This window comes from Limulus polyphemus, unplaced genomic scaffold, assembly GCF_000517525.1.
Source record: "Limulus polyphemus unplaced genomic scaffold, Limulus_polyphemus-2.1.2 Scaffold1199, whole genome shotgun sequence".
NCBI lineage: Eukaryota > Metazoa > Arthropoda > Merostomata > Xiphosura > Limulidae > Limulus > Limulus polyphemus.
The window spans coordinates 206,440-220,567 of record NW_013666809.1 but is presented as its reverse complement, the minus strand read 5'-3'; the positions used below and the strand labels follow the sequence as shown (position 1 = coordinate 220,567).

At 34.7% G+C, this 14,128-nt stretch overlaps 1 protein-coding gene across 2 annotated transcripts in view; it reads right to left on the bottom strand.

The window, feature by feature from the left end:
- Positions 1 to 14,128, bottom strand: part of LOC106462574 (ephrin type-A receptor 7-like) — an 83,531-nt gene that overhangs the window by 52,747 nt on the left and 16,656 nt on the right. For both annotated transcript variants that reach the window (XM_013922508.1, XM_022389868.1), the window contains exon 2: positions 10,840 to 11,012. In XM_013922508.1, coding sequence (XP_013777962.1) covers positions 10,840 to 10,906 — 67 coding nt within the window. In that variant the 5' untranslated portion in view covers positions 10,907 to 11,012. The remainder of the gene's footprint in view (positions 1 to 10,839; positions 11,013 to 14,128) is intronic.

Genomic DNA, 14,128 nt, shown 5'->3' with positions numbered 1-14,128 from the left:
AAGAACAGCACACGTGGCAAAGTAAAACAGTCTTCATCATCTGAAGAACAGCACACGTGGCAAAGTAAAACAGCCTTCATCATCTGAACAACAACACACGTGGCAAAGTAAAACAGCCTTCATCATCTGAACAACAACACACGTGGCAAGTAAATAGTCTTCATCATCTGAACAACAACACACGTGGCAAAGTAAACAGCCTTCATCATCTGAACAACAACACACGTGGCAAAGTAAAACAGCCTTCATCATCTGAACAACAACACTAAAACACCAAACAGGAGATGAGATTGAGATATATATATAAATGTTTTGGATTCTCAGTTGCGGTTTGATTAACAGATCATTTTTCTCGCTTTTGAGATACTTTCCAGCGGCTCAACGGTAATCTATAGGGCTTAGAACGTTTAAATTTAGTGTTCAGTCCCTGTGCCGAGAACAGCGCAGATAGCTCAAACTGTGGTTAAGTAAACAATAAACAGAAGTCAAATCTTACGAAGAGTTTCCTCCAGTTTGATAATCCTTAAGCCTAGATATTGAGGTAATAATAACTCTTATACCAATTTATCCTTACACCATGGATACTAAATTTAAAAGAAACAAATCAAAAACAAAACTATACCTACGATAGTTTGATGACTTAAAAGTTAAACACATTAATTAAATGGTGTCTAATAAAAGATGGAAATCCCCTGAACTGGCCTAACTCCATGAAAAGATGCGAATCGAATGAAAACACAAAGTATTTATCCAAAGGCAGTAGGGAAAATCTTGGACATTTTTTCCCCCGTTTAATTAGTTTTGTTTAGCGTTCTTCGCGTTTTCACAACTCCTCCTATGACATGAAATATAGGAATAATACTAGTAAAAGTTGCGGAAAATAACCGAGTGAGAAGTTTAGTGCCATATCTCGCCTATAGATGGCAGCACATGATGACAAAACCTTGTTAGTGTTTGTGTAGTTAAACCTATCGAATTTTTTAAATGCGATTTAGCAGCTGCCAGTAATTTATCTGGTGCTCATAAGCATGATTTACCAGCATATACACTCATCTGAATTGATTTTATTACTGTTATGTCACATTAATTAACATGAGTATGGGTGTAATAATGGTTGGAGTCAGCTTAAATGGGTAATGAAGAAAAACTTTAATATAAGTTTAACATAACGTTTCCACAGGAGACAAGTCTGAAATTGCTTGAATGAAAATTACACACACTGTGGAGAAGGATGTAATCATAACATAATATAAGCCTAGAGGCTCAAAGGCTATATTTAATATTAAAGGTTTTGATAGAATGAGAAAACTTAAATAAAAGCTAACTAATTAGTGGTGCTAGATTACAGTTCCTAGATTAAGTCGCTAGTACATCTAGATCTAACATTAATGTTAGACCTGTTATTTCCATCTGTTTAGTCTTAGGTTTGGATCTAGATGTAATAATAATGACAGAAATTTAGCTTTATACATCTAAACTAGACCTTAGATTTGGGTGCATAGATTGAAAGCACAGTGTATTGAATCTACCCAGATCTAGATATAATCTTGCCTCATCAATTCTAGATTTAGATTTATTAGGCCTAACTTTTAGAACAAATGTTACCTCTAGATCTATGAACTTAGTCATTTGATCTCTCCCAGTGCAATGCTTAGTTTAATAGTTAGTATAGGTCTAAATATGCCTATAATATAAGCTACAATTTGTATGATGATGGACCTAGGGTCTAGAAATGAAGCTACAACTGCAATTAGACCTAAAGTCTAGTACATTAGTTGGTGTAAGACATGATTTACAATCAGACAATGCAATTACAAACTACTACAATAGGCCTATAATGTTAACTAGATCTAGATCTAGGCCTTGTTTGTTGCATATATTGCCAATCTTGCACACCAGTTAATATGTTACATCAATCTCGTATTATCTTTTTGTTGAACATACACTTACTTGAATGTTGTACTCTAGGACTTGTATTTGATCTACAGATGAATGATGGAATAGTGTAATTTACTTCTGTACGTCAATTCGGTCTCACTGTATTTCAGTGGGCGGCTTTTAAAAGTTAAAACTGCAAGCGTAATACACACATATAACGTAACCACTGTGTCGTATTTACTTAACGTAGGGTAGTTGCGCTATATCCTAGGGGAGGGCATAATTATTAATTAATAGGCATTATAGGCCGGAGGAAATTTTGCGCCCCTTCACATTTGCGCCCGGGGGAATTGCCCCCCTCTTGCTACGTCACTGCCATATTATCTTATCACTAATATGGTTAGGGAAAAATTTAAAAGCTAGCCTACAGTTATCTAGCTACACGTCGTAGCAATTAAACTAATTCGTCTGAACTAATATAGTGTGTTATGTATACATTACTCTTATTCACTCCAGTTTTCAGTCATTTTCAGACATCTAAGGCCTGAATATGAACCACGAAACTGTTTCAGTTTCACCCATTTGTGCTATACTAAATCTCTATTAATGAAAATATTTTACTACAAGAACTGAAGAGTGAAGATGGTTCCTCCTGTAAATAATTTGTTTCCGTAACTACTGATGCTAACTTTTTTCTTAAATGCATATGATAATATAGATAATAAACGCCACAGCAATAAACTGGGAATAAAATTAATTAGACTCCTACCATAAACAATTGTGCTGCAGTAAACTGAATGTTCATTTACATTTACGTAACATCAGTAACAAATTAAGTTGCATAGTAAACTTTAGAAACTGAGTCAACAAAAAGTGAGTAGATTTTACGTGTTAAACTATGAAGCAAAGTTTAGCGTCTAGAGGACTTGGCACGGTCTGGTGCTCACACGCAATCTGCGGGTCTAGTGCTCGAATCCCGTTAACGAACATGCTCCCCCTTTAGCCATGGAGGCTTTATAATGTGACAGTCCATCCCACTTTTCGTTGATAAAAGAGTAGCCCAAGAGTTGGCGTTGGGTGATGTTGGCTGGCTGTTTTCCTTCTAGTTTATTACTTCAAAATTAGGAAAGGTTAGCGTAGATAACTATCAATTAGTTTTATGTGAAATTAAAAAACTAATAAATTAGTGTCCAGAAATGGTTACTGCAACGTTAAAATAGCTTGTATGTTACATGTGTCCTTTACTGCTATTTCTACGATTACACGTTATCCACAGCGATCCATCTCCAGATAAACGTCCACGTTTTACTTATATTTATGATTGTAAATATTCAACTATATATATATGTATGTATGTATGTATATGTATATTACGTACAACTTTAGAAGCGATGTTAACTCTTCGTGGGATAAAGCACGTAATGATTTACAAACATAATTATGATAGGCTTGATGTATTCAACCATATCAGCTTTCTGGACTAATGTATGTTGATATATTTCATCGGACAGAGTAAATCACGCAGTGGCGTGCACATAAATACATGGCGATTAACGTAGCAAATCGTATTACATTTCTAGGCGAATATTGATGTATTTAACATCTGTCACATTAACATATATTGGCCTTTAAATATGAATGAACTATTGTTTATGCATCCCATCATGTTAGACTTCTGGATTAATACTAGTATTGGCCACAGAAGGATGGTCAAAATGTCGTTGTAATAAGTTTTCATCAAATTATTGATCTGGGTTGCCATACTAAGATAAAAAAGTAGTTTAGTTAAACATTAAAGTAGGTGATCCTTAAACGTGCTCTCCAGTGGCACAGCGGTATGTACTTACATTGTTAGAAACTGGGTTTCGATATCCGTGGTGGGCAGACCACAGATAGCCCATTGTGTAGTTTTGAGCTTAAGTTCAAACAAACAAATCCTTAAACATTTCCAGCGAGAATTTTATTCGAAATATCATCATCAGCAAGAATCTAAGATTGAATAGAATAAGTCAAAAATATTTTCAGTTTATATTTGCCTAATTAAGCTTGGTATTTTCTCATGCAGCTTTAAAAGGTCTAATGAGCTCGGAATTTCAGTAAACTGTTTTAAATTACGGTCGAAAGATATCCTTTAAAGTGTTTGTCTATAGAAACTTGTAAAAGACTGGCTGAAAAACGTATGCTTCAAAATCATTCCATTACGTGCTATAAACTATTACAGCTTGTGGTCTAAATAGCAAAGCTGATTCATGCCTTAACTCAGTATAATAAAGTTAAAACAGTTTACTTAAACTTCAGTTGTTTTTTACTAGGATCACACTTGATTCTCTGTAGTTCCTTAAGAAACAATACTTTTTATTCAGTTCTCACAATAAGCATGACCTTCATGGCATTCGTCTCTTGTTTTGTTCTTAATAAGAGCAAACTTAGTTTCCTACAGGGCCTTAAGAAACAATACTTGTCATTAAGTTCTTACAAAAGGCATAGCCTTCATAACATTCGTTTCCTGTTTTATTCTTGCTAGGAGCAAACGTAGATACCTACAGGACCATAAAAAACAATACTTGTCATTCAGTTCTTAATATACATGGCCTTCATAACATTCGTCTCCTGTTTTACACGATAAACAATTTAAAATGTGGTTTCTGTTTATTTGAAAAACCACATATAATAAAGTAAATTCTGAAATAGTGTTATTAAGATTAGGAAATTTTAAAGATTATTCAAATTGGAAATCTCTAAATGGAGTATGATTTTAGGACAATACAGATCTGTTATTTTGTTTTAAATTGAAAAAAAAAGAAAAACTATAATTTCATATTCTGCAATGGTTTTTGTGTTTCAAAAGAGAAAGATTTTATTCCAATCAGAATTATTCAAAAACTTTCTTAAATATCTTTAGCGTGCAACGCTTATTATTATTATTATTATACAGAGATCGGACACGATGTAATAAAATGCCGTTGCAGTCGATTTTGCTACGTCCAGTCATGCTCTGTCTGACGACTGTGCTTCTTTAAAATACCCCTGCAGCGTAGTTTTCATTGCAAAAGGCTCCATCGTACGGCTTTCGTGTCCAAATCACACCCTCCCCCTTTACAGACCTTCAATAAACCATCTAGGATACAAGGATGGCGGATTCCCAGCATTTTATACAGTCCAAACACATAAAAATCCAAAGGAACTGCGTCCGACGACTTAACCGGTATGATTCGTTAGTAAAAGCATGAATAATAGTTCCATTTTCTAGCATCTTGAGGTAAACAACAGTTTAACGAATATGTCATGGAAGCAACTTGTGTGCATGTGACTTGTGTTGCTCTTCCAGGCAGAGGACATGTTGCGTACTTTTGCCTGGGGCAAATGGACAGTGTGATAGGTCTGAACGCTTCGCTCTTAATGTCACCTGTTTAAATAAGACGAATGGTTACGTACAAACACTACGCCACTATAAACGTTGATGTAACTGTGTAATGGGCTCCACTAGTCATCGCGTGTTGGGAACCTGCTTAGTTAGAAAACTGACTTGGTGCATTATAATGGTCACCCATTGTACTCAACTTTGGGTACTAGTAATCAATCCTCCAATGATCTGCGAAGTACATGTTATGTTGTACACACATCTGCAGTAAACGTTATAATAGCCTAGTTTGGGAAGTTGTTCCATTAATCATCAAGCTTAAGCTGATTTACTCCGAACAAGGGAGATAAACAAAGTTTGTGGACAGTTCGTGACGAACAAAAGTATGCAATCATTGCAGAATCAGTTAATTAATATTGTAAGGGGGGAGTTACATGCCCTCCTTCAAAAATTTAAAATGTTTTTCTGTATTAAAACTTACAATTAGACTCATCTCGGTGAATATCGGAAATGGAATATTCTAAGGAATATTAATACTTAGATTTATCTATTTAAAATTGTGCCCCCAACCCCACCCAGATCCTAGGGATAACACTATCTACTTCCGAAAACAAGTGATTAATCAGGGTGGTATGTCAATATATGTCAGTTTAATGAATTTAGTGATGTTCCATTTGTATCTTTCCATTCATTATAAAAATAGACATTTTGTGAACACTCGTTGAAAACAAACACTTATTGAGATATATAATGTGCAAACAACCTTATTGAAGTATGTAATGTGAAAAAAAACTTATTGAGATATATAATGTGCAAACAACCTTATTGAAGTATGTAATGTGAAAACAAACACTTATTAAGATATATAATGTGCAAACAACCTTATTGAAGTATGTAATGTGAAAACAACCACTTACTAAAATGTATAATGTGAAAACAACCACTTACTGAAACGTATAATGTGAAAACAACCACTTACTGAAACGTATAATGTGAAAACAACCACTTACTGAAATATGTAATGAATGTGAAGTAGGTTTATTGATAAATAAGACTGCGAGTGAAGAAGAAAGAATTTGTCGATATTTAATCAGCAGAAGAATCTAGTTGTACATACATGAAATAAAAACTGAAAAAAATCAAGTAAATATTCGTGGAAACCTTAACTAAGTAGGACAGAGTTCTGCCTGAAATAAAAACATAAAATATAGTGTATGGAACTATTTCATAAAGGAAAAGCAACATACAGGAAGTAACTAAATATTAAACTGAACAGCAGTAGACTTTCGGTTTGAAACCAACTAAAACAAAATGAAAGATAACAGCTTAAATAATAGTGAAAATAAAACTTAAAAAAGAAGTTAAAAACATACAAACGAGAAATAAATTTTTTGACGATTCAGAAGGTTCCGGAAATTTGTTACACATGCTTACAATTCAGGTAAGATTAAAAGATTAATTGCTGAGCCAAGTAAATATCATGTATACATCAATAATAACAAGATTAAAACTTCAAAGCTATCAACTCCAACTTTAGTTTCTGGATCTGCTTCCGAAATAATGGGAAGTTTTGGTGTATTTTTCATTAAACCGCGAAAACGTAATTTATTCGCGGATACCTTTGGTCTTCTTATTTCTTACACAGCCTTGGCCAAAATGTTTGCATACCGTTTCATGTTGATGTTATTGTCTACATGCATGGAGTAGTTATTGAGTAAATGTCCGAGTAGTAACAGAGAAGGTAGCGTATCATCGGAAAAAGATGTTCGAGTTGTTATTCTGGTGTGTATAAGCTGTTTTGAGCATTTGTTAATCAACACACACATACACACCTGTTTTGTATAAAAGGGTGTGATTTTGGTATAATCTTTTTTTGAAAGTTATCAACGCTTTGTTCAAACAATTTATCTGTACTTGATGTAGAGTTATGCTTAGTTACGTGCCAAAAGTTATAGAGCGTCAAATTGCTCAACCATTCAGAAATTGTATTAAGTAAACGGACAATGTCAGAACAGTAGGGTACCCCCCAGTTTACTGTATCCAGAATCCTAAAACGTCATTGGATTACAGGAAACGCTGTTCCAGGAAAGTCTACTGGTAGACGCCGAAAAAACTACTGCCCGAGATGACCATGTTTTGATCAAGTTAACACGTCAAGGTCTTGCAACACCTTACGACAGGAATGGCATGAACACATTCATTCCAGCGTATCTAGGAGAAAGTGAATGGGAGACTGACCAAACAAGGTTAGTAACCAGAATTCACTGCCTCACCGTATTATTTTGGGTAAGATAACATCTAGACTTACAGTTAGGACATTGGCGACATGTCATCGTTTCAGTTAGGTCCTGTTTCAGGCTTGTTAAAGCTGATGGTAAGATTCGTATTCGTTGTTTGTCTGGAGAACAGATGAGGGAATACTGTATTTCTCACAGGTAACACACAAGAAGTGGTGCAATACATGTTCTAGTAGCTATTTATCATGATAGAAAAATTGCTCTTGGTATCATCCAGGAAAACTTCAATGGCGCCTCCTAAAGGCATCACACGGGGACAATATTTCTGCCACGTATTAGGGCAAGGTTTGGCAATAACTTTGTGTTTCGCGATGACAATGCCACTGCCTACAGTACGTGTATTGTTTGGGATTATTTCGATCAGTAAGACATTACAAGATTGCCATGACCAGCAAAGTCTTCAATTGCAATTCCATTCAGAACTGTTATGTAGAACTGAGCCGGAAAACTGCCAACAACGACCCTAAAACAGTTACTGTAGCTGAGTTGCAGCGACTTCTAGTGACAAGTTGGGATGAAATGATAGTGAATTACAACAATAACCTCATCGACAGCATACCACGTCACTTTGCGGTGGTTATTAGAGTACGATGAGGGCCAATCAAGTACTGAATATTTACTATGAACTAATATACAGTTACTGGTGCTATTTATAATAACTTGTTGTTATATTTTGTCATTATATATGTTTTTAGTAAGGTTTTGTTGTGATAGGTGAAATGTTGAATTACACATCTTTCTACAGGTGTCTGATACAATTGTTTATTATTCTAATAGCCCCCCACTGGCACAGCGGTATGTCTGCGGACTTACAACGCTAGAAACCGGGTTTCGATACTCGTGGTGGGCAGAGCACAGATAGCCCTTGTGTAGCTTTGTGCATAATTAAAACAAACAAACAAACAGTTTTAATAAATCGTTCATGAAGCCCATATAACCTGTCTAATTATACAAATTACATACGTTGATGTTTAATATAACATACATTTCTCAGTTTAACAATGCTTAGTGTATTTGTATTGCATCTTAATAATAATGATTTTATTTGTTACAAAATAAGCAAACGTTTTGGTCAAGACTGTATTTGTGAATTTTCTTTATAAAAAAAAGTAAAATAAAAATGGTGGAAGTCGGGAATCTGGCCCGTAGTTTCTTCTTTTGCATAAGATATAATTCAAATACTTGTTTAATTCCCTCGGATTTATTGTTGCAATAGTTCAAAGAAGTTCAGTTAACACAGTGAAGTTTCATTACTAAAGCTATTGTTGCGGTATTTAATACTATATATATACTTGTAACGAATTTGTTATTATATCAACGTTTGTTTAGATTAAATTTATATTTAGAAACATGCATAGCCTATACAGTTAAATATGTATTGCGAAACTCCCGCCTATTCTCCAAAGTTGTAGAAGATTCTCGAGAGTAAGAATCAACAATATGTGTGTGTACGTAAACGCTTTAACCTGCATTGTTACGTAATCTGAATTTTCTAGAAATCCTTTCCACGGCTATAAATATAACCAACGCAACGCGCCAAAGGGTGTGTCTATTAATAGTTCGTTATAAACTTCGAAAGCTACAACTGTGATTTTTATAAAGCTTATCAATCGGAAAACTTCAGATATTTGACAAGGACAAAGCTAGCTAGCTTCCTGGCGAATCGTACTTACATCAACTCGTAATTAACTCGCTCATCGTAAACCCTCGATAAGATATCAAGGGAGTTCCAAATTAGAAATAAGATTTTATATTGTTTGTAAGTGTGTGAAACTTTTGTTTATAGATCTTTGTTTATAATAACTATTTGTAATAATTGTTACTGTAAATTGTGTTGTTGTGTGTATATTAAAACGTATTTGTGTTAAAAACGAAGACGTTGTGTATCAATCTTGTTGGCAAATCTCGTAAATTGACTAATATATCGGTATTTATTTGAATACTATATCCAAAGTACAATTTAACTGCTAAATTTAAATTATCAATTAACTCAATTTCAGACCATTTACAATTCTAATACGTAACAATACTATACCATTTTTTTTCTTTACACTTAACACGAAATTCACGTACTTAGCTTTGTTTGATTACATTCAGAAAATCTACTATTTCCTATACATAGAATGGTAGCCTGTCATACTTCGCTAGCTGTTTCCATTCTAGGCCCTCTATGTTTTTCTCATTAGTCTGAATATTGCCAACCGCTTAGCTGACCTTTTGATGTGGTACATCCAACGGAACTGTTGCTGAACTGTTTTATTAAATTTGATGGGTCAACTAGCAGAAGTGATGACGCTTGTCTGGCCATCTCGATATTCGAGGTAAGATTAGGTTCAGACTTTAAGGTTATGATTTGAAATTTTCATAAATTTGGTAGTCAATATAATATTTTAATTGTTATCTGTTTTGTCTTTCATTTTTATTGTAACTATATTTACCCTTGTCCCTGATGGGTGGGGGTCGAGGGAATTGCAATCGGGTTCGTGTGTGTGTCTGTGTTTCCACGCGCGTATCTCGAAAACTAATAGATGGATGTATATAAAAATTTTACACAAGATGGGAAGTCAGTATTGGACATTCCTCCCCAAATTTGGTCCGAATCCGGATTCTGGATCTCTTTGAAGTATTTTTCATAATGGGGAGATAGAGTTTTTCGCGGTTTTGGGTTAATAACTCTGTAAAGTGGGATCGGATTTATCTCTAAGTTTCATGGGCACATTAAGGGTGAGACTTCTCATCACACTAAAAACAATTATCCGGATCATTGATTATTTTGGACGCGAGAAGGATTTTATTAATTTTCGAAGGTGAAATTTGATGTTATCCAAAATAAACTCATGTAATCTCGAAAAGGAGCGGCGGGTAGAGGGTATGCAATCTCTCTGATTGCTCTTTTATAATTTGGTTTGGTTTCTTTTCTTTCTGTTTATTTTTTGTGTAAATGAGCTTTAGTTTGCTAATTGTGAAATGATGATCATTGGGTCAATTTCTACGCATCTATCAACGTACTGACTTACTGATCAAATCCTCGAGACTCCAGTTTTTGCGGATTTTACTTTGTACCATTTAGATTATCACATTATCTTAAAACTAACCATTGATTTATAATTAAACTGTGATAAGGTATTATATCAATATAATTCGATTAATGATTGAACTTATATTGATTACCTCAATCCTTCTATTTTTTCCCATCCCTTCAAACATCGGAAATATATTACAAGAACTAATAGTTAAAACTTAAGATTTTCAACAGATGTAGAGACCTCGAAATAAACTCTATATCTAGAAATAAAGACATACCACAGTGTAAACTAATTAGTAAAAATATTCCATGAACAAGAAATATTTTCCTTGTTGTCGCTTCCATAACCTTATGGTCCAGAGTAGTCAAGCGCTAAGATCAGGAACTGACCACCAAAACTAAACATCCTGTCAGTTTTTCTGGTAAACTCTGTTAACACGGGACTGTCTTTCTGTAAAATCAAAATACCAGATATTCAATATATAATAGCATGTCGGAAAAATTCAGTTAAGTGTTACAATACACACTGAGAATCAAAATTCTGATTTAAATGAAGTTACATGATTTCAGGAGTTAAGGACAGCTACAGTTTATACTATCGCGTTTAAGTTTCCAGCATTTTTATATAAGAACACCTAGAACCTTACTTAAAGTGGTTACTACACCTCTTATTTAATTATTTCACCTAAATCACATATATAATATTCCACGTTTATTTTAACTTCAACACGCCAGCATAAACACGGGGAAGTCACGTGACTGGAAAATTTCTATAGGAATTTTTTCGCCACTTGCTTAATTGATGCTAATGTACTTACCCGAGCTTAAAAAATGCAAATGTACCAATGAGATATGATAGCCTTCTGATGATATTTCATGCTAGTATTTTCTTTATTATAAAGCAAAGAACTCGCAGTAAAATATTTTACTTATAGATAAACACAATATCGACAGGTGACGCTGTCCTCTAGATGTTTTGTATGTTTGTTTGTTTGTACTTAGCACAAAGCGACATAATAGGTTATCTGTGCTCTACCCACCACGGGCATCGAAACCCGGTTTCTAGCGTTATGAGTCCGCAGACATACCGCTGCGCCACTTGGGGGCTCTCTAAATGAAAATATCTAAAACTGTCGTCATGCTTGGAATTTAACTTGCAGATAAAAACATTACACCCTGCTAGAACCCATTTTTTTAGAAGTAATTTGAAACATCATTCGATAGAAAGTGATGTGAATAATTTTTTGAGGGCAAGTTTAATTATTTTAGAGTAGTTTTTATAGCATTTGTCAGAGTACCTCTGGAGAAGGTTTCTAACAGCATTAGGTTTGTTTGTTTGTAATTGTAATTAAGCACAAAGTTACACAATGGGCTATCTGTGCTCTGCCCACCACGGGTATCGAAACCCGGATTCTAGCGTTGAAAGTCCGCAGACATACCGCTGTGCCAATGGGGGCAGCATTAGGTTTCTTGTCGAACTCAGTTTTAAGGCCCCCTAAGTGACTCAATGGTAAGTCTGAAGGCTTATAACGCATAAAAAACTGGGTTTCGGTACAGCACACGTAGCTTATTGCGTAGCTTTGTGCTTAACAAATAACATTTTTGGACTTGGGTCTTAAAATGCTAGAATTCGGGGTTTTCGATCTCCGTGGCGGATACATTGTACAGCTTTGTGCTAAAATAAACCATTCAATTTACATAATAATATAAGGAACTCTTAGGGTACTCTTTTACCAACGAATAGTGGGATTGATCGTCACATTATAACGCCCCCACGGCTGATTGGAACCCGCGACCCTCAGATTGCCAGTTGAGCGTCCTAACCACTTGGCCATGCCGGGTCCTCATATATAAATAGTCGAAATAAACTATAATTTACATCACAGTCACTTCCTCCTCGGAAAATATCTTTAAAAATTAAATTATTTTACATTTTAGTGAAAACAAGATTTAGCACATTTTTTTTTTTCAAATACAGATAATGAAATTGTGTTTATTTTCATCGAAGAAACATATTAGGTTTTGAACTGAGGAATGAATTACACATTTCGTCAGCACAATATTTATTGACCGTTTTTGTAGTTCATGAGAACAATCATCTGGCCTGTAAGGAGAAGATAGTTTTGTGATACGTGTGGTTTTTTGTTAGATCTTATAGTATTTCTCATAAATATGTACGGCTTCATTTCATATCTAAAACATTAGAGGACCGTTTTGTATACTTCTATACACAAGAGTCCATTAGTTAGTGTTTTTGTTTAAAGGGCTAATTGTTCGAAGAAATATTTTGTTACAAATTAATTGTATGCCTGTCTGTCACATTATATGGCAATAGTGGTAAATATAAGAATATTTAAGCTATTGATTTCTTTCACCACTAATTTATTAACAACACACTAGTTGCTATGATGATTCTCAGCGGGTCGGTGTTAAGTCACGTCGGAAGAATTAATCATATCTCAAATCTTTAATTCAGTTTAGAGGAATTGGTACAGAGTATCAAAACACATTAATGAGAGTGAACTAATTCTGCGTCCGCTAATATATGGGGTTGAAATATAGTTATATACAGAGTCCAGCCGACAGACCGAATAATACACATAGACGCTGTTCTTATAGCCAAACGTAAAGCGAACTCTACTTCAGAGTTTTCAATTTTTAGGTAGTTCTCCAGTACGTCAGTGGTACGTTTACGGACTTACAACGCTAAAATCCGGGGCTCAATTCCTTGCTGTAGGCAGAGGACCATTATCCCATTGTATAACTTTACGTTAAAAAACAATAACGTTTAGATAAGGTTTCAAAGCGATTAATACTCAAGTAGACTAGAAATAGATTTTTTTAGAGTACTTGTGAACTTATCTACTCCTATTATATCTATACTTTTGTAATAACACACGCATCTTACAGATAGATCTATAACAGGTAAAATTACATTACCAATTGTATATATATATATATGTATGTGTGTGAAGAGAGAGAGAGAGATTTATAAAATATACAAAACTTTGAGGACAGCAGTTTCAAGTTATATCAACTTCACCAACGTAGTTAAGTCGAACATAAAAATGTCACTCAAATAACTGACGATAACTTATGTGGAAATATTTATTGTTTAATTTCTTGTTGCCATTATCAGTTAATGTTTGCTGCAACGTCTACAGTACCTACATCAACATATAAACCTCAATCATTATTTAGTAATGAAACAATGTCACATTGAGTGCGTATACATCGCGGGTATCGAAACCCGATTTTTAGCGTTATAAGCCTATTTTGGTTGATCTTAAGCTTTATGAATAACTATAGGATGATGTTGATTTTAATAGCAAGAGTAAATTTCGGATAATTATATATCAGGCTATCAGCGGCGCATTGAGAATCACAAGTTGTATTCAAGTTTCTACAATGTTTCAAAAATTGTCACAGAAGGAGTTCAATATGCTTTCCTTCATTCTCAATATGGCCCGGCATGGCCTGGTGGCTAGGGAGATCGACTCGCAATCTGCGGGTTGCGGGTTCGAATCTCCGTCCCAGCAAACATGCTTGCCCTTTCAGCCGTGGGGG